This window comes from Pyrgilauda ruficollis, unplaced genomic scaffold (genome assembly GCF_017590135.1).
Source record: "Pyrgilauda ruficollis isolate IOZ18807 unplaced genomic scaffold, ASM1759013v1 scaffold16, whole genome shotgun sequence".
NCBI classification, from domain to species: Eukaryota; Metazoa; Chordata; class Aves; order Passeriformes; family Passeridae; genus Pyrgilauda; species Pyrgilauda ruficollis.
Window position 1 is genome coordinate 2,762,610 of NW_024514764.1, and position 20,923 is coordinate 2,783,532.

Consider the following 20,923-nt stretch of genomic DNA (forward strand, 5'->3'; position numbering starts at 1 on the left):
AGCTCGCCACCAGCCCGGCAGTGGATTGGTGCAGGGTTTGTGAGGGATGACACCGCTGTCAGCAGGGACTGAAGCGCCCCACGGCAGCGGCTCACCCTGGCTGCTGGATTTGGGTGTCACAGGAGGCTGGATCCACCCAGGATCCGCTCCTGAGGGCAGCCGGGGCTGGGGAGACAAATCCCTGCGCGGTTTAACCTGGCTCAGCAAGGATCTGCGGATGCTGCAGTGCCATGGACGTGTGGTCCCTGATGACGTCAGCAATGGCACGTTTCTTTACGTCACCGCACGTTGTGTGGTGAGAACAAACCCCGCTGGGTTCTGACCCACACGTTACAAACAGCGCCCGGTACCGCCGGCCTGAACCCCAAGGGCCCGCCCGGGCCCCGCCGCACCGGCTCCCCTGACGTCATCCCGGGCGAACAGTGACGTCACACTGTGTCCCGTTTGCTGGCGTGACGTCACGCCACGGGCGGCGCGCCCGCCTTCTCGTTATGCCACCAGGCCCCGCCCCCGACAGCGAGACCACGCCCTCTCGCTGCTGATTGGTGCTCGCGCGCCTGTCCCCGCCCCCTCCCGGCACTGCCCGCCCTGCCGTGCCCTGAGCCGCGTCGCCTGCTTGGTCCCGCCCCACATGCCGGCTCATCCAATTGCAGAACGGATGCTTTGAGCGACAGCGCTGCCGCCCAATGTGGGTGGCGCGGGCGCCTCCCCGCGCGGGCGGCGGCGCTCAGGGCAAGGGGCCGGGGCCGCGTGTCCCCCGCCCGCCGCGGCACCGCCGCGACCCCGCGCCGAGGGCTCCGGGAGCCTCCCGCCGCCCCCGGCCCCGCGCAGCCCCCTCGGAGCGGCCGCGCCCCCTCCCCGGGCAGGGCCTGCGGGCCGCGCCCCGCCGCCCGCACCCCCTCCCCCGGCCGGCCGCTCCCTCCCTCCGCCGAGCCGGAGCGAGGAATGGGCGGTCCCGGCCCGTAGCCCCCAGGCTGCGGCTGCTCCTCCTCCCGGTCGCAGCGTCTCGGCGGCCTCCGCCCGATGCTGGCGGAGCTCGGGGTCTCGGCGGCGGCGTTGTGAGCGCTCCGGCCGGGCCGCCGCCGCCATGTCCGGCGTGGTGCGCACCCTGAGCCGCTGCCTGCTGCCGGCCGAGGCCGCGGGCCGCGCCGGGGAGCAGCCGCGGAGGGACGGCAAGGAGCGGAGCCGCGATGCCGAGCGGGAGGCGCGGCGGCGCAGCCGGGAGATCGACGCGATGCTGGCCCGGGAGCGGCGCGCCGTGCGCCGCCTCGTCAAGATCCTGCTGCTGGGCGCGGGCGAGAGCGGCAAGTCCACCTTCCTCAAGCAGATGCGGATCATCCACGGCCGCGAGTTCGACCAGAAGGCGCTGCTGGAGTTCCGGGCCACCATCTACGAGAACATCCTCAAGGTGAGGGGCGGCGGAGGGGGGTGGGAGGCCGGCGCCGGCACATCCCGCAGCGCCGGGAGCTTGGGCCGTGCCCGGAGTCGCTGTCGGAAAAGGACGTGAGAGCCCGGCCGGGGCGGCGGCTGCGCCCCCGGCTTGTCCCGCCGCGGCTCTCGGTGCTCGCCGCTCCCGGGAAGGGGTCTCGGTGCAGGTGTTTGGGAGGGCGGGCACCTTTGTGCTGCTGGGGCCCGGGGAGTGTGGGTTCCGGCGTTACCCGGCTGAAGGCTTCCGTGAAAAAGGCTCAAAGGAAATTTCCCTGCAGAGGGGATTGAGAAAAGCTTTGTGGAAACGCAGAGGAAAGAGGATATAGGTGTGGCCTGCCTTCTGGAAAAAACATTATGAGAGCATCCTCGAAGTCGGAATTGGAGAAACTTCAAGGCTTGAAGAAATGAGGAGGAATTTCTCTGCTTTTGCAAAATATCCCCGTCTGTGCACCTCGAGATGGGACAAGAAAGGGTCCTCGTACAGATGCTGCAAGTGGCTGTTACTTGGTGCATCTTTAGAAATGTGGGAGTGTAGGCCCGCAGAGTTGGGAATTGTGAAGTGTTATCAAACCTGGAGCTGAAATGGAAATAACTCCGGTTTAGTGCCTTTGTGGGAAAGTTTTCTCTCGGTGTGTGTGCGGGTTTTATAGTGTTGGCAGTGTGTTTCTCTACTGACTGGAGACTGTAAAAGCTGATGGTAGAACCTTGGGTCTACAGACCAGTATTTCCCTAACTAGGGAAAACCAGCCTTGACTAATACTGTTCCTTTCAGGGATACAAGCCTTGATGCCCTGTGCAGTGATCACATTTTAGAAAATACCTAAAGATACATAAAAAGCTCACTCAGGAGTGTTTCTCTCTTCATCCTCATAATCTTTCCCTAAAAGAAATGCTGCTTTCCTGCCTATATTTTTCTGTGGGACCGTCACCATTCTTTTGTGGGCATGGATTTGTGAGGCTCTGTGAGATTTCATAGAAAGTTAAAGGAAAGGGAACTGTGCAAGTTAAAGATAACGAGTTACTTTTGAGTTTCCAGATTCGTGTTTAAATAGAAGCTTTATGTGCATTTAATAAGTGCACACATACAATGACTCTTGTTTTTAAGAATGCTGCTATTCCATAAAGGGCTTTCACTTCTGTTAATGAACAGGAAAATTGTTGTCTAATTTTCTTTTCCTTTTTTTTTGTCCATTTTCAGGCTGGAGCCCATTAACTGCAAGAAAGTTGAAATTCAGAAGCTTCTCTCTGTAGTTATGTGAGCAAAGAGAGTTATGATTTTTTAAATCTGTATGCCTAGAAATAAGGAGTCTTATTTTAGATCTTAATTCTTATTGTGGTTCTGTCAGTGATTTATTTTTTTGCTGCTGCTAATTTCAAGTAGTAGGAGAAGATTTTAGGGGAGCAGTTTGTGAAAATGGAAAAATCTGAGACTCCTTCCTCTTTAAGTTGTCTAAGCAGTAGCAGCTATGGTGAAATGATGTAATATTTTATGTATGCAGAAGGTGTAGAGCTTTCAACAGCAGAACTTGGTGTGCTTTGGAAAGAAAAGTGTCTCCTCCTTGTAGCAGAGGAGGCAGAGTCACACACTTGAAACACTTGTTTGCTGGATGGCTCTGGGTAGATTTGCAGAATTCAGAGTAGAATCCTGGTCCTCAAGATAGCAGTCAGGTGTTCTGATAGTTAACAGCACTTCTTGGACTATGTCAGTTGAACCTTTTAAGCTCTTCTGATCCTGAAAATAAAATTTGGAAGTAGCTTTAAAGTGGGTTAATATGGTTCAGCAGATTGATTGCCCTTTTGGCCTTGCAGATGGTGATTTGGGAGTGTTAAGGTTAGGTTAGGGTTCTCTTTTGGGTATGTGTCAGACTCTTCCTTCCCTTGCTTCTCCAGATGACACAGGTGGCTCTTGTGTACAAGAATACAATTTAGACTCCCCCCATAAGTTTTTTGGGGAATGGCTTGGGAATAGTCACTCTGGAAGAAGTAGGCAGAAGGAGGAAGAGCAAACAAAGAAAACTGGAAGAGTTTTCTGGTGGGAAGGCAGTAGATATTTTGTTTGCATTTTTGCTCATCAGAGAGAAACCTGATAACACCTTGATATTCTGCCATAATCCTCAGGAAGAAATCAAATAGCAGGACAGAATAACGGCTTTCAAAACAGAGTGATTGTCAGTGCTTTTATTTTAGGCTAATTCTGTTGTACTCTCTTGCATTCAACTTTGTTCTGTGGATAAACATCCAGTGTTTAAAGTAAACTTATTTAGCTTCTTTGACAGTGCAAGTTGTCAAGTGCACGTGATTGCTGCTCTTTCTGTAACAGTGTTTGGACTACGCGTTCTTTTCACTTTTTCAGGAAGTTCAATGATCACCAGCTAAGGCTTAATGAAGCCAAGATCACCATGTGTTTAACTGGCAATAAAAGATCTCAGATGAATTTTTAGTACTATATGTGGACAATGTGAAGTGGAAATGATCCTATCAAATAGCATTTAAATCTGTGTGACATTGTCAAGTACAGCTGCAGCAACCTTAGCCCGTTTTTCCACACAGTCCTCAGCCTGGGCAGACAATGGTCCGCCTAAGCTTCTGCAACACTGAGATCAGAGTTAGAAATGCAGTGTAAATCTCTGAGATTAAATGGTCAATTTTCATTTTCCAGCCATGACTAAACTCCTCTCTGAAGGAGAAGCATTCCTACTCTTGTAACAGTGTTGGATATTTCTGAAATGCTTATTGCAGTAGTGTTTAGGCAACTGTACAGCTTATTGAGAATGAAGAAACTGCTTCAGAGAACACAATGTGAAACCTCTCTGAAAATAACAGTGCTAAGTATGAATTGACGTTAGTGTCAGCTTCCACTTTATTTTGAGTTTTCACCTTCTTGCCTTTCTGATATCTTCTTAATGCTGAGTTCTTTGCTTACCCTGTTCTCTCTGGTTCTCATCTCCCATTTTGGGGAAACCCTAGTGAGAAACAAAATGCTGAAGCAAAATAAACATGTGATACAGAATTTACTTTTCCATTTAGTACAGGTGATGGTTCAGGGCCTTGCTAGCTTTTTCTGGCACTTGTGGGATGGTATTCAAATACAGGAGTTTTGCTTTGGTTTAAGGTAAATAGTCATCGGTTAACTCGGGTTTTGCTTGTTAATCGAGGCTAAGTTTCAAAGTAACTTTTTGGAACTTTTTGATGATTGAAGTGAAAAGCAGTAGTGTTAATGTTCTGGTATGAGTACACAGGCTTCAGGACTTCAGCACACCCACCTGGAAAAGGAAAGTGCACAGGACAGGGCTGTCTGGCTGCTGAGGCCTGAATTTTAAGGTGACTCCTGGCTATGGTGGAAAACTGTCATGTACCTTAAGTTTCAAATCTAAGCAATGTGTAGTGGCATTACAGAGTATTTTGATGCTTTTCAACTGTAGCTACAGGAATTTTCTGATACCTTCCATCCAAAACAGATGGGTTGGCCTTGCTACTCGATTTGCTTCCTTTGATAGAAGTTAAAGAGCTCAGACACTCAACGGGTCACAACTCTGATGTTCCTTGTCTAAATGTTTTTTTGTTTCAAGTATGTGAATATCATGCTGCTTAAAAAAACCCGGTTTAGTTGCATAAGAAAATAATTACAGCAATCTACAAGCACCAGAGTGGTACTTGCACCAGCTTGTTTAGGAGATTTTGATCTGAAGAGAGAAAAAGTTCAGCTTTTAGAAGCCTGAAGTATAATCTGTTGAGCTCTTTTGGTTATGTTAGTTTTCCTGTTGAGAATGGAAATACCAGCTCAAGGTTTCAGTACATCCATGAGTGTTTTCTTTTTGTTTGTGGCCTGAAGTGTAATGATTGACTAAGGAATTGAAAAGCCTGGAATTGCAGAGGGAAGGACTACACAAGAAATTATGTGTGTTCATTTGTGAGCTCTGAGTGGGGGAAAAAACAAGGAAAGATTCTGAACATGTAAAATCTTTGAGGAGCAGTCCTTTGGGACTTTTGAGTGCAGCTGCAGTACACGAGGGGATGCCTGAGAGCATTTCTCCTTGATAGCAGGAATATGAGTGGCAGTTAAACAAAATAAGTGGCTTCTGCTGAAGGTGGCTCTAAGAACTTTAGACTTCTGCAATTAATACTAAACCTGGACTGTTGCTGGGACTCTGTGTACCTTGAATGTACCTAAATTGTATTTGTGGTGGCTGAAGTAAGTTGCTTGTACCTCTTGTCATCAACAAACAAACCAAGAAAACTCTTTTGCAACTTTCAAGTTGCAGCCAGATACAGATACAAACTCTGGCATGTGGAAACAGATTATTCCTCAGTTTGTTTGTCACTTGCAAGTGACCAAGTGACTACTTATTTATAATGTGAGTATGTTTCTTCCAGTGGCATGCAAACTCAGGGGGAATACATCAGGTAAGCCCCAGTTACTCTTTAAATTGTCTTGAGTCCACACTTCCCTGGGTTTACATGCAAATGAATTTGGAAACCCATTAGGAGGTGATGATGGTCACACTCCATCTGTTGCTTCAGAGCTGGGGTCCAGCTGTTTGAGTAGTTGGTCTCAGGGCAGTGTTAATCTCCTTTCTGCTGGAGCAGCTTCTTTTCAGAGGAATGACAAGGAGAGTATAGGAACTGTGGTTAATTAGAACCTTGAAATTTAATAGAAGTGCTAAAGTTCTGTACTAGAACAGACTTTTAATTCTGATTATCCTTACTCTGAGCTTATTTTATTAAGAAAAATAATATTCACTAGTTTAGTAGAAAAGACAGAAAACCCTGATGAGTCTTGCTGATCTTGTTGTTCCAGGTTTATTTCATCAATGGATCTCTTATTGACTTCCAGTTGGTATATTTTCTATGTCTTAAATGTAAATTCTGTCAACTCTGCTTGTCCCTTTGCATTTGGGGTGTCTCTTGGTTGGGCTGGGACACAGCAATCTCTCTTCATCATGGCAGATACTGGAAGAGGAGTAATGGTCAGTGGTAAATGATAAATATTCATAGTAGTTCCAAAATGGAGCTCACAATGCTCTTGTGATGTAGTCATTAGTATTGCAGAACATGACTTAGTCCCTGGAGACTGCAGGCACATACTTTGATGTCTTCCAGACAAAAGTTTAGTCACAGAAGTGACTAAATTTGGGAGCTTACTCCCAACTTATTCACTTGGTTAACTATACATGTAGTTTTATAATTAGCTTGGAAACGGTATTGGCAAAAAAAATTAGCAAATTGTCCTGTTAAAAATGTTTACAGGAAAACTTTGGAGCAAGCTCCAGTTTACATTGTCTGGAAAAGTAAGTTCAATGCAAATTCCAACAAGGAAAAAGCTGAAAGGAATTGGAGGCTGCAGAGTTTCCAAATGAGTTTCCACCCCTTGCCTGGGATTTTTCAGCCTAGTGAAGGTCAGGAGCTGGTCCAGCCTGGCATTGAAAGCCCTGTCTGAGCACATGTGCTGGGTACTGAATCCCTGAGGGCAGCCTGGCAGGGATACCTTTGGGGCTGCAGATGCTGTGTCTCCTGCATGGAAAGCATGAACTGTGAACTGATACTGGTGGGATGGTCTCAGGGCAAGGAGAAAGCTGCTAATAAAGTCTGAAAGCATTAACTGAGAACTTTTTGTGAGGTTCTGAACGTCATCTCTGAGGTCATCATCTCTCTACCCTGTGCTGAGTTACAAGTAAAGTTTGCAGTGAGTATTTTCCTTCTGCTGCATTTATCGTCATTTCGCTGGGTTCACTCAGAGACAAGGACTCTTTTCAGAGTTTCCAGACAAGCAGACATCACTGCTGCTCCCAATCCAGAGACTCGGTGGCTAATCCAAATGTTTTTTAATATTTGTGTTCCTGTGGACTAGGTAAATGACACTTCCCCTTTGTTGCCATTTTTTATTTGTATGCTGGCCTGGAAGGTAGGTCGTCTTTGCTGTTTACCTTGCTCTCACCTGGGTGGTACTGGAATATGTGAGTGGTGAAAGGACATGCAGAACTGGGGAGCCTTTTTGTTGTCTAACTGGGCCAACTGGTGCTGCTCCCACCTCTACCCTTGTGTGTGTCTCGCCTCACAGTAAACTAATACAGCCAGTGGAAATCACTTTTTGTATGAATAGCCAGGTTCTTGGTGATGTTTGCTCGCTGGATTGTGGGCTCAGGCAAATGACAGACCTGTCAAATGGAAGAGGGTGGAACTCCTCTGCCAGGAAAGATGCCCCTTTTGATGGTACCTCATTTTTTTGCTGTTCTGTAATGTGAAACCTTATCCTGAATGACATTGGGTTCTCTGCTGCTGCTTGGCCTAATGCTCCAAGGACACAGATCAAAGAAAAACTCTGTTAAGGCTTTTATGATAGTGTGCTGTAAAAATCTGATTGTCTTGTTGTCACTCTGTAGTAGGTCACCTTCTCTGCAGTGCTCAGACAGCAATTTACAAACGGTGCATATGATTATATTTGCTAACACTGACAGCTTTATTTTTAAAAACTGTGCAGCTGGACCTGTGTTCCTCATCACCGTGTATTGTTCCTCTGGCTCCAAAGAATATCTGTGAGCTGAGGTGGGAGCAATCCTGTTGGCAGTAGCTCTGATATAGATTGGTCTCTGTGAGATGAGATCCCCAGACTTCTGCCAGTTCCTTGTCAACAGCAGTGAGGAAAAACACGCAGTAGGAAACACGCTGGGATCTCCCTGTGCCTGCAGTGTTCCTGCTGGTTTGCAGCCCTAGGAGAAGACAGCAGTGCCTGTTAGCTGTGACCTGGAGTCCCCAGGGAGGGCTCAGCACTTCTCTCAGGACAGTAAGGTCCATAACTGATATGTAGATAACAGAAATTTCTTGCATTGCTGGAGGTTGAGCAGTGTATTAATGGTAAAAGTGTAAAAAGTAGCTGCTGTAGTATTTAATGTGTAACAGTTGCTCTGTTGTCTGTGCTCTCTTACTCAGCAGTAAGTTCTCTAAAATTGAGAAAATGCACTGTAGGAGACTCTTCTGTTTGTATACGAACTCTGAGCAGGTTTGCAGGTTCTCTCTAGACACTGAATCATGTTTTTTGATCACTTGACTGCTGGTGTGTGCATGGAAGAACCTGGCCTTGCCTATGAGCAAGTGCTCCCCAAACCTGTTGTGCCAATTTTATGTTTGGTGCTTAATTGAGGAGTGTTCACTTGGCCTCTGAGTTGGTCCATCTGGTGAAAGGTGTGAGGTTTTAGGGATAATGAATCCTTCAAGTACTGGAGCATATGAATAATTTAAAAAGTGAGTGTTGTGTTTTATGTAGCAGTGTAACTGCAGATGTAAGATGTGCTTAAATCACGCTGCTCTTTAAATACTGCAAACATCTCTGGCTTAAAGTGACATTAGCTCATGATAACCTTTCTAATAATTCCCACAAATTCATTTAATTATTATTTAAAAATACAAGACAACCTGGATTTTTTTCAAAGCTAGAATGCTTTCAAAAATAAAGGAGAAAAACTGTATTTGAGCCAGTCCTAGTAATGAGCGTTTGTGTAAATGCTCATAAAACCTTCCTGCTGGTGAGTAGCAAACGTGCTCCAAACAGCTGTGCTGTGTCAGGCTGAGGAGCTCAGCCTTTGTCTGTGACATGAAAAAACAACCCACAACCAAAATCGGGTACGAGCACGAGGCAACGTGATCCTTTGGTGTGCTCCTCCAGTTATTGGCAGCCTTTGGTTTTGGAAACTCCTTGAGCCAGGATTTGCATCTGGAATGTAATCGAATAGTCCTCTCTGGACTTTGCTTCCATCTATTCTTCTCCATGGCTTTTGGAGTCCATTTATGCTTTTGGCCAACATCCTGTGTAAATGCATTTGGCTGGCTGGGGGTGTGTGGGTTTTGAGTTTGAACTGTTTGATAACTCATATTTGTCTAGCAAGGGGAGGGAGAAAAATAGTCTTTGTCTATTTCTTTCTGCAAGTGGTTTGTAATTTCTTTAGATTTCTTGTGTGTTATGCCTTAGCTGTCTTTTCACATGTATGGATTTCTATATTTAGCATTTTCTTCTGTATAAGATATGCTGCTTCATGAGGTAGATCTCATCACACTCTTGTTATACCTTTTTCTCCTTCTACCCTGATTTCATTCAGATTTTGTGCATGCCAGGGATTTATGCAGTGACTTAAATATATTAAAAATTATTAAGAAAGGAATGGAACAGAGAATTTCCTATTTTTTTCCTCCCTAGCTAGTGCTTTCATTATGCTGCTGGTTTTCTATTTTATAATGCCTCACACTATCCTTATCTGTGAATTTTAATTCTTTCCATCTAGGCTTATTCTGGGTCCTGCTTTAACTACAGCACAAAAGCTTTAAATCAGTTGAAGTGTTCAGAAGTTTATTTTCCATCTAAACTTGTTGCTTCATTTTTTTCTGTAGTCCAAATTTGAAAACAGAATCATAATTTATGGTGTTCAGCCTCATAAATTAAAGGTGAATTGCCTTTTTTTACAGTCGCAGAAAATCAGAAAAACTGTCGGGAAAGGGGTAGGAAGTGTCTTGCTTGTATTTCCAGTAAGTGGAAAAGTTTCCTATGGTGACTTGCTCTGCAGATTAATGAGGCAGGGATTATCAAATGCTCAGTGAGGTTGCAAAATTCAGTGTTACCAGTAAGTCTGAGATGTGAGAAAAGAAGTACACAGGATCTAAATTTAGTGTTTTCTCTGTTTCTCCTCATCTTTCTGACATCTGTTTGTAGCATTTATGGAACTGTTTTGTGGAGATGGAGAAATGTTAAGTTTAGATTCACTTTACTGGGGATTTTGCTGAGTCACACTTTTAACTGCTAAGAGTTGGGTGGAAGAAGCATTGACTGTTTTGCTCATTATGTAAAGCTTTCATTCTCATGTGTTTTAGAGACACTTGTTGAAGCAGATGTGTTCTAAAAATTTTGAGAGGTGCTGTGGGTGTGCATAGGACAGCATTCCTGCTAGTCTCTATGCTGTGTTTTTATGTTTGTCATGCAGTGTGTGTCTGTTTGTCGCTGCTGATGCTGGTGTCCCACTACTGAGCCACTTTGTCCCAGATCAGGCTCTATGTGTGACTTGGTGGCAGCATCTGTGTCTGGAACAGTCAGAGCAATGCTGATGCCACGTGCTGCCCATGGGTGACCTTACAGTGGTTAATCCACTCCCACAGGCTCTGGGGGACCTAACTTTAGTTCCCTTTTTTTTCTCAGGGAGGGTCAAACCTGCATTTCCAATGAGCAGCAGCCAGCAGATAAGTGACTGTTCCAGGACTGGAGCAGTCTGTATGCCTTTGATTGAAACTGTTCTGTGGTTTTCTCCACACAAATAATGAAACTTTCCCTAACAACAAACAGCCTCTTGAGAACCTCTGTGTCTCCAGTGTGTGCAGGGAACGTCAGAGCAACAGTGTGGGGAAATGCACTGGGACTGAGGTCCTTGTCCCCTCTTCTATCCAGGCACGAGTCGTGCCCACCTGCAGCCATTCCTTTGAGATGCTGTGCAGTGGCTGTGAGGTGGAGAAGGGTTAAACCAGCCTCAGAGCTGGAGCTGGAGCCAGGGGAGATCCTGCAGGGCCCAGGCAGGAGAAAGGTCAGAGCTGCGTGGGCTGGGAGCTCTGCGCAGGGCCCAGGGCAGCGAGGGGACGTGGTGACCCACGGGGGATGGAAGTGGCTGGGGAGATGGTGGCCCTTGGGGAGATGGTGATCACTGTCCCACACACAGTGCTGGTTAACCATTTCATACACAACAGTTCTCACAACAGAGACAAACCTGGCATGAGACACATAGAAATAACCGTGTCCTGATGTCCCAGTCACCACAATCCTCTGGAAAAATCTCCCAAGTTCTTAACTGGGCATAGTGGGGAGCTGACCCAGCCTTCCAGTTGCAGCCAAGGTGGAAGTGTGTGCAAGGGATGGTTTGCAAAAGTGTGTGAAGCTGCGAGATGTCATGGAGGCATCTGCAGTTCAGAGACCGAGCCTTATAAGTGGGTTTTTCATGCTTCTGTTGGCTGGTGCCATTCAAATAACTAACCAGAAAGACTTCTGTTAGTAAAAGGATAAATTCTGCAACTGGGAATGAGAGTTGGCTTTTAGTCTGTATAACAGTTACTAAATAGTTGTATGGAATTTAAAGCATCAATTGGCAAATATATTTGATTTTAGTATTTTCATGGTATTGTGGGGATATATTCTCTACTCTATGAGAAGAAGTAACTATCAGTAGAGAATCATAAATATTTACAGTTTTGGGAAGCTGCTCTTCAGGAGCACTGCTGGATGTGACAACCACAACACTTCACTTTGAGTTGCTGTTCTGTGACATTCCACTAAGTTGCTTCTCACTTCCCTCTCTAATCTTGGTTGCTGTTGGGAAGTTACTGTTGTTGTGTGGTGCTGCTGAAGGACTGGAGGGTAGAAAAGTTCAAGTGTTAATAAAACATGCATGCAGTCTTGATAGCTTAAAGTATGCAAAAAAAGAGATCAGTTCAGTAATGTGGAGGCTCTTGTGAGTAGCTGTGGAAACAGAACTTCACTTTTGGAGATTTTTTTATTTTATTTATTTTTGCAACTCTAGAGCCAAAGATCAACATAATGAGAAAAGTGATCCAGTATAACCCAGACATTTTACTTGCGAATTCAGTGGTACTTGAGATGCTGAGTCACCATTAGCAGATCTGTCCATTACATTAAAATGGGGCTCACTATTGAGAAATAAATATTGGCCATTGGAAGCTATTTACTGCAGGTGAAGTTAAGAGTCAAGACTGAAGTTTCAAATTTCTTTAACCTCATGTGTTTGGCTTATTGCCATGAATATGAAATTAGCTTTCCTTAAAAACTGCAAAATGTGAAAATAACCAGCTCAGTAATCCTGAATTGAGTTTGAGAACTAGATCTCTTTGCTTCTAGATTTCTTTTCCTGTCACACATTGCTTAGCAAGTGTGGCAAGTTCAAAAAGTAAGCTGATTCTCAGGGAAAACTGGATCTGCTTTCCTGAGCCTGGTAGCTTGGAATCTGTGCAATGTCTTCAGTCCTGTGATGCTCTTCTGATCTCCCTAATGCTTGAGAAGGCTGGTCTGTCCTTTTTGGTGTCAGAAACCCAAATGCAAAGAGAAAGATGGAAGAATATGGTTTCAGGCGTGGTGTTACTTTTAAAGCTACAGCTATGATGATCAGTCATTAGTTCCCAGACACTTTTCTTAATTCCCAGACACTTTTCATACTCTCACTGATGTTTACTTTCATTATCTGTTGGTAGCACTGCTTGTTGCCATTAGCAGTTGCCGCTAATACTTTTTCCACCTGGGGAAATATTTTGTGGCTAAATTGCTTATAGAAGCAGGCTCTATCTTACTTCTGTTGGAGATGTTGCAATAAACAATGTTTTTGCTTCTCTCCTGAGTTCAGTCTCACCAGAACAGTGTCAAAAAAATAATCTACAAGTCCTTGTCAAGTCCTTCTTTTATACTTTAATCTTTACTCACTGACTTTCTTCTCTCAATCATTCTTTAGGGCTGCAGGGTTCTGGTTGATGCACGGGACAAGCTGGGGATCCCTTGGCAGTACACAGAGAATGAGAAGCATGGAATGTTCCTGATGGCCTTTGAGAACAAAGCTGGGATGCCCATCGAGCCTGCCACCTTCCAGCTCTACGTCCCTGCCCTGGGCGCGCTCTGGAGGGATTCGGGAATCAAGGAAGCCTTCAGCCGCCGCAGCGAGTACCAGCTGGTGAGTACATCCAGCTCCTCGGTGGGAGGAGAAAAGTGCTGCACTATAAATCTCTCTTCAGCTCAAACACAGCTTGCTACGTGCAAGATGGAGCCACCCTGTTAGCTGTTTGTAGGAGTGCTGTAAATCTGAGCACTTCAGCAGCAGAAACAAGTGGTAATTGGAGCCAAACTTGAAAAACTGCATGGCAGTAAGAGGGAGTGGAAAAGTGCACATGACTGGATAAACTGGAAGAGCAAGAGGAACCAAAAAAGGCAGGAATTGGTTGAACTAAAAATATTTTAGCAGCTCAGTAGGTCTGTTCATAGTAGGTCACTGATGAAGGCACACTTAATTTGTAACTTTCCAGTCCTGCCAGCTTGCACTGTATTGATACTGGCAAACTCTTCCTGCATGCAGCTCTTTTGAAGTGAATGCAACACCCATTCAGGCTGCTGCTCCCTGACTGTTTCTTTTCATCCTGACGTCTGCAAGTGAAACTTGGATAAGCAACTGAAAGATGACAGTGAGCATAAAAATGTGCTCTCTTCCCTGCTTTCTTGTTGTTAGGTCTTCATGCTCTTGTGCCAAAATAGCTGCACTTCTGGTATGGGATATGTTTCTGACAGCTGTTCATAATCCACTCCTTTTTTCTTCATATGTACAAGATGTAGAAGATCTTTTTTCTTCTCTTTTACTTCCCTGTTCTGTGGAGCAAGGTACTGATCCAGAAACTCACTGTTTCAAGGTACCTTGAAACAAGGTACCTTGAAACAAGGTACCTCAACTGCTGTTCCCTGTTCTGTGGAGCAAGGTACTGATCCAGAAAACCTGGTACCACAACTACTATGTTATCATTGTTGAATTAGAGGGGTTCAAGGACAGAAACAGGGCTTTGTGTAGTTTCCTTTAGATTCTTTTACAAAGGAGAAGGAAAACTAGAGAAATTGAATAGTGAAATTTTGATTGTTCCCTCATGCTGCTTCTCTGTGTGGGTTCTCTGGTGTCTGGTACTGTAGTTAAGCTCATGTTGCAGCCCTTAGCTACTCATCTGTCTCCACTAATAAGATGCCTGTTTGAGTCTTCTTGTTGCATATCTTTGAAATCTGTCTCTGAAGTATCATGAGACTGCCAAATAGGTAAAGAATAAATGAAATGAAGTAAAGCTGTCACAGGATGATGGGATAAACCTCACTTCCTTAGGCTAAAAATAAAACTGTTTCCATGTTACAGCACTCGGAGTGGGGGGAAGGATGTGCAGGGGGAGAGAGGATGGATTGATTGTTCTATTATTCCTAGCATCTGTAGACACAGGCTTTGCTGTTCTAAGCACTGTTCAAATGTGGAATAAAAAGATGGCTCATGCCACAGAGAACTTGAATTTGCCATGAAACAACTAAGAGAATCCAGTATAGTAAGCAACAGTTGCATCAGCAGCCTGCTAAGATTGTTTGGTTTTTTCCCTGGGAAATGCTATGGTCAAGCATGGATTTTGTTTGTAGAGGAAGATTCAGACGGGGATCATGTGGGAGGTTCATTCCTGTGCTATTTAGCAATGAAGTAGTATCAAACTGGGGGAAAAAAGTCCCATTTGTTCAATCAATTGTGTTCCAAAAGTAGTCGGCCTACCTCTGCATTCCCTGGCTTAGAGGATTAAACAGGAAATACCAAAAAAATAAAAAAGCCCCACAGAAACAAAGCAGAGAGGCATGCAAGTGATCATTGGATAGGCTGTCATCTTCAACATCATGCTGCAGTTCCATGGTGCATCCTTTTGGATGCCACTGGTGTCACCTGGGTGATGTTACTGGGGCACCTGGACCTGCTGCAGGCACCAGGGCTGTTACCCTGTCAATACTGCAGCCACTGTGTCACAAAAACTCTATCCCAGTCCTGCACCTGTGGCACTGACAGCATGAAAATCTGGGTGCTGTTATTTTATTGTGCAGACTGCACCAGGGGATTAGGAAGTGCCTCACTTGTAACTAAAAAAAAAAAAGTGCTTGGCTGCAGAAAAGGTTTTTAAATGTACTGGATTAAACAAATTATTAACACCTTAATACTTGGAACAAGTTTCCATATCTTGCTTCTAAGTTCAGCAGAAGTCTGATGCCCTCAATATATGGGAATAAGCAACTGTACAATTCTTTTAAAAAAATTTATAACTACATAATGTTTTAAAGAATGAGGTGGTTTAAGGAGATGCCTAATTTGTAATTGCATATGATATGTATAAACCCGTACCTTCATTTAGTTTAAACCCTTGCTGTATATAGACTTGTGTAAATAAATAGAAGCCAGATATAGTGGACTCTGAGAAAATAAATCTTTTCTGAACTGATTTTAACTCAGGCTAAAGAAAACCCCTGCATCAGCACTCTCTTTCTTCCCTAATATAAGCTAGCTATTAAATGGAATATGCTTGGTTTAAACTGAATTTATTATCTTTAAAATAGTTCTTAAATCATCACCAGAATTTTGCAGCTTTACATTACTGTGATCTTTCTGAATGTGCCTTGATACTGTTTGAAAAAACAACTCCACTCAACACTGGCATTTTCTTCACCCTCATCTGCAGTCAACTGAACACCAGCTTTTTTTAAATCATTGTTGTTATTTTGGCTTCAAAGCTGTAGGATTATTGCTCTGCTTGTGAATGCTCTGTTTCTCCAGGAAGCTGTGGGCCTGTTAAAAAGTAAAACACAGTGGTTGATTGACTAGAGCTGAAAATTGCAGTGTGCAGGTGCCTTCCTATGGCCTGCAATGCCCAGCTCAGTGACTGACTCAGCAGTACCAAACTTGTTGAAAGAAAACAGCTCTGACCATAACCCTGTGCAATCTAAAAGCTGCTTCTCTGGCACTGCAGAAGCTGCCTCTGGGCATTTGAGTGTTTTCTGCTTCATACTCAGTGCCTACAAGTGCTGGTTGTAAATCCCTGTCTGGGTCTTTGAGCGTTTCAGAAGTGAGTGGGTGGATTCTACAATAGCAGGGAGGCGTTTTTTTTTTTTTTTTTTTTTTTTTTTTTTTGCTTTTGTCTTCCCAGCCTTTCTTAAAGCAGACGAACCAATTTTGCTTTCCTTTTACAAACATCAGCCTCTCTCTCTTCCCCTACCCCAGCCAGTCCCCACCAACCCAAGTTCCTCTGTTCCTTGTATGGGAGCCAAGTAGTTTGGGGACAAAAGCTCCATTGTATGTTTGCTTCCATTGTCACGTCTGTCCTGGTTTTTTTAACTACTGGAATAGGAATTCCTTTGTAATCAGAATGGGATTCTTCTCCCTTCTCCCTGCCCTCATTATCCCCCCACCCATTTTCTGTCTGTGTGTTAGACAGGAATACACTGGTCACCAGTCTCCAAATGTCCTGGGAAGTTTGTTCCTTGGAGAGTGCCCGTGGTAGTTTGGGCAAGGGGCTGAGTACCAGCAGGAGGAGACAAATCCCACTGGGAATGCTCCTGGAGAGCAGGCAGTGGGGTTTCCTGCAGGATTCAGCTGCAGGGCTGGGAGCTTCTGCAGTTGGAGTCTAATGGCAGCTCTTGGGTGTATTTGGGAGTTTGGGTGTGTGTATCTGCAGGCTCTTTTTCACCCAGTAGTGACATTTCCTTTTATGCTATAAACCATGGTGACCAAGGCCAAGATAGGAATTGCTTTGGTCATGTGGTTTCTGTTTTGTTTTGTGGTTTGGGGGTTTTTTGGTTTTTTCCATCCTCTCAGGTCTCTACTGTGAGAATGTGAGAAGCCATTCACTTCTCTTTAATGTGCCCAGAACAAAAAGTCTGACACAAGGTTAGATATTCCTTTGACTTCTTGCAGCTTGGCATGCTTGATGTCATTGTGGGTAAAGATGGGACAAATAGGGCTTGTCAGGGAAAAAAATTATATTTTTGTCACGGGCAGAACAGATGGATAGTGATGAGCAGATCTGCCAAGGCCATCATGTGGCTTTATCAGTTCTTAGAGCAAAATTGACATTGTTGTTATAGAAAATATGTTCCTGATCCACCACCAGAATATCAATTGAGATTGTTGTTATTGATGTATTCATATTATTATTGATGTTCCCTGCAGTGTTAAAAGACTTTCTGGTGTTTTATTAGGTCTTTTAAAAAGAAAAAAATAAATGTCAGCATTAATGGGAAGTTGTGGTTCCTGAGAGGGAAGTAAGGCTCTTGCAAATATAGACAAAAACCTTAGTACTGTGTCCATAGCTATTTTTAGCTGTGTGCACAGGGAATTGTATGGAACACTTCCATTAATACTTCAAATACTGAGAGCCTCTGAAGCCTTGGTTGTGGGAAGACTCTGAAAATGTTTTAAAGACCCTTTCTTTTATACTCATTCACCATTCTCTGGGTGTGAGTGAGGGGGAATTGGGAGATATTTGCAACAGGACATGGGTCACCCTCTGAGAATTAACTATGGGGTTTGCTGTTTTTCTTTTAAGCAGCCCCTGGAACTGGTTAAATTCTGCCTGCCAGGACAGGCAGTGTGCTGGAACACTGCAGAGGGACAGCCTGCTCCTTGGGGTAGGAGAGCTTTGTTGCTGCATTCTCACCAGGCAAGGAGCTGATGGCTTCAGAGCCTCACAGGCAGTCAGCTGTGTGCTCTGGCCAGTGTGCAGGGGAGGCACCAGTTATTCACACTAATTCTCAGTTCAGGGTAGACAAACTGTGGCTTAAATGTCTTTATTTTTGTACAGAAATGCTCAGTACAGCAGTGATGTAATCAGGAGTTGGGCTGTACATTGGCCCCTGAGGCACTGGGAGATTTTTTGGCAGCATTTGGCTGAAGCCAAGTGAATTGAGAGATGGGGCAGCAGAAAACTGACGTAATGTGACAAGTAGGTGACTTTGAAGTGACATATTCAACAAAATCTACAGCCATGGGCTCTATTTTGTCAGAATTCTTCAGTGCACTTCAACAAAGATTTCCTGAATCCTGAAGCACAAAGTTTCCAACTGATGATTTCTCTTGAAGATGCAATGGCAGAGCAGAGGCAGCCCTAAAAGCATGTTTCTAGGCTATTTGCTCTCTCAGCACATATGGCAGAGCCCTGAAATGCAGGGATACTTGTGCCTGGCATCGCTGTAAATCACTTCGCACTTGAGGAAATACCGAGTGTCAAATCAAGCTCAGCTTATACAATTGGCTGTAACACAAAAATGAGGTCTTCTCTTTGCAAACTACTGTTTGAATATGAGCCTACACAAGAGACTCTGAATGTTGCCCATTCTGCAAGGATGATTTTTTTTTCTCAGAGCTGTGAAATTCTCATATTTCATCAGTGAAATCCATTGAGGCTTGACCAATGCTGGTGAGATGTACTAAGGCAATAACCACACTGTTCAAAGTGCCAGCCTGGGAAATCTTGTTACAATTTAATGCATGTAATTGGGACTAGGCAGCAACTCTGCCAAATTGCTTTTGAGCTCTGCATGGGTATTTCCTAGCTTGCAGAACTCCTGTGAAACTAAATTATTTCTGGGAAGTTACATGGTTTTTTGTTTTCTTTTCTAGATCTGGATGGGACATACCACTCTAACCCACAAAATTTTTTACAAAAGGGATTGACAGTAAAGCTACAAAGCAGAAACTCATGTTTGCTGTTGCTGAGCCTTAATTTTTTGTATTTGCACACTATTAGTGCTGAAAGTCAAGTGCATTCGTATCTAACAATATTATATTCTTTCTTTCTTTTTGAAGCTAATTGTGAAGCTGTGGATGGTAAATCAGCTTTTCTCAATCATAGGTAGTACATGCAAGGAATGATAATGCTGTAATTTATATATAAAACACAATAATAGTCAATGATCATCTAGTTTTGTTATGTTAGAATTCTGAAAGAGTGGTCTTATCTGACACAAGATGTCATATTAACCCAAAAGATCACTGACTTGCAGACTTTACCAAAAGATCGCTGACTTGCTCTGGACTCATATGGAAGGGAGAGTTATGAAGGCGTTTCTTAGTTAAATATCTGAGCAAGGTTTTGGGCCAGTGTCACAGCAATTAAGTGCCAGAGATCCAGATTTAAGTTCTAGTTCTGTTTCCAATCCCAAGACCTCCAAAGTTTATGGTCAGGTTATGGAGTCTGACTCATCTTTGTACAGCAGGGGAAGTTAATTGCTTGTTTAAGTGTAATACTGCAAAGCCTGGTGGCTGCTCTGCAGCAGGAAGGATTAGCAGCTGGAGTCCCTGGCTTCTAATCCTGTCTCTGTGACCAAATAGGAAAATTTTTTTTCAGAGCAAGGTCTCAAGTAAGAACCCTCAAACAGAAGTGGTATTTTGTTAAAGGAGGTGAAAGTTAGTGAGCTATAGTTTAGATTTTATTAAAAATTGAGAGATAGCAAAGCAAAAGATGCAGCTGGAAACCTTCATGCAAAATTCTGTGGGTGCTGGCTACTGTAGAGTTTGCCAATTTGCATCTGCAGTTCAATCCTCAGTCTTAAATTTGCAATATTCTAAAAATGAATGTTTAAATGAGATATGTTAATGGGCCTGCTGCCACCAGAGTGCTCCTGTAGCAGTGCAGGGTTTGGCTGGGCCAGTTTGTCTTGACAGTCAGGGATTCAGCCTGAGCAGGAGACAGAGTTGGAGATGTTGGCTGTCACCCACAGCAAGGAATGCTCCCCTTGGTACTCTCAGTTTTGCTTTAAGCGCCATTGAGCAAGAGGTGAGGAGAACTTGCATTTAAAGTAGGCTGGATTCACAGCCATTTAGGGAATCACTGCAAATCATTTTGAATTCTAGCGAAATCTGCTCTTCCAAAATCTTTTCTCAGTAACAAGAGCTGTTCTCTGAGGCCAGAACCAACCTAAGAAAGCTGTGATGGGTAAAATACTTATTAGCCATTCTTAAATACTTTCTGCTGTTGGAGAGAAATAAGAAGAACCAGAAAGGTCATGAATTATGACTTTTTTTAAAACAGTGCAAGTGGAAAAGTCTTGGAGAACAGCAATTTGTGACTGTACCTACCTGAAACCTCAACCAAGCATTGAGTGCTAAATGCTGTGTGGGAAAATAGAAGGATTCTTGCCATGAATTTTTCCTGACCTTAGGTTATGACAAAGTGCAACAGCTGGGTGAAATGTGGCCTGCATGGAATTGGGAGGATAAGTTGGAAAGTAATGAGCAGATCATACATAATAAATAAGTGGATAACAAGAAATTGATATGCCTACCATATGGGAGCTGAGATGGATTTGAATAAAAAGAGCTTTGCTACTGGCTGTCCTGCTATTCTGTGTAGTGAATTCCCAGCACACAACATAGATGGATTTGAATAAAAAGAGCTTTGCTACTGGCTGTCCTGCTATTCTGCTATTCAACAATTTTTTAATTTTTTCATTATTTAAAGATCAAAAACTTGTGGCAAAATCATCTCCAAAGTCTGTAAGATGTGCAGTTAATGCACTTCATTAATGCTCTGCTCTCTGTGGGTACCAAAGGCTGAAATTCAGACTTGGTGTGGACCTACCTTTAATTTACAGATTCTTGAAGGCAGATTAAAACGTCTGGTACTATGTAAGGCTTCCTGTAGGAGCTTTTTGCTGCTGGCCCTTGGAAGCCAATACATAGTGACTATGTTTTTGGTGTGGTTAAGATAAATAAGAAAAACAACTTCATATTTACAGCCCCCATGGTGAAAATTCATTGCAAGCATTTGCCTCTTGCCTAATGATTGCCATTTTTCTGGTTGAAAGATTTATTTTTCCTTATGTGCATTTTACTAAGTACAGACATTTTTTTGTCTATACCTCTTAGTAATTGAGCCCCTTAGAGAACTGTCTGGGTGTCCCAAAAGGTTTTTTACTCATCCT

At 44.0% G+C, this 20,923-nt stretch overlaps 1 protein-coding gene across 1 annotated transcript in view; it reads left to right on the plus strand.

Moving 5' to 3' along the window:
• Positions 1 to 804: 804 nt before the first annotated feature.
• The window catches only part of GNA12 (G protein subunit alpha 12), a 40,953-nt gene continuing 20,834 nt past the window's right edge, over positions 805 to 20,923 (plus strand). The window contains exons 1-2 of the mRNA XM_041462246.1: positions 805 to 1,408; positions 12,912 to 13,127. Of these exons, the coding sequence (XP_041318180.1) occupies positions 1,088 to 1,408; positions 12,912 to 13,127 (537 nt within the window). The 5' untranslated portion in view covers positions 805 to 1,087. The remainder of the gene's footprint in view (positions 1,409 to 12,911; positions 13,128 to 20,923) is intronic.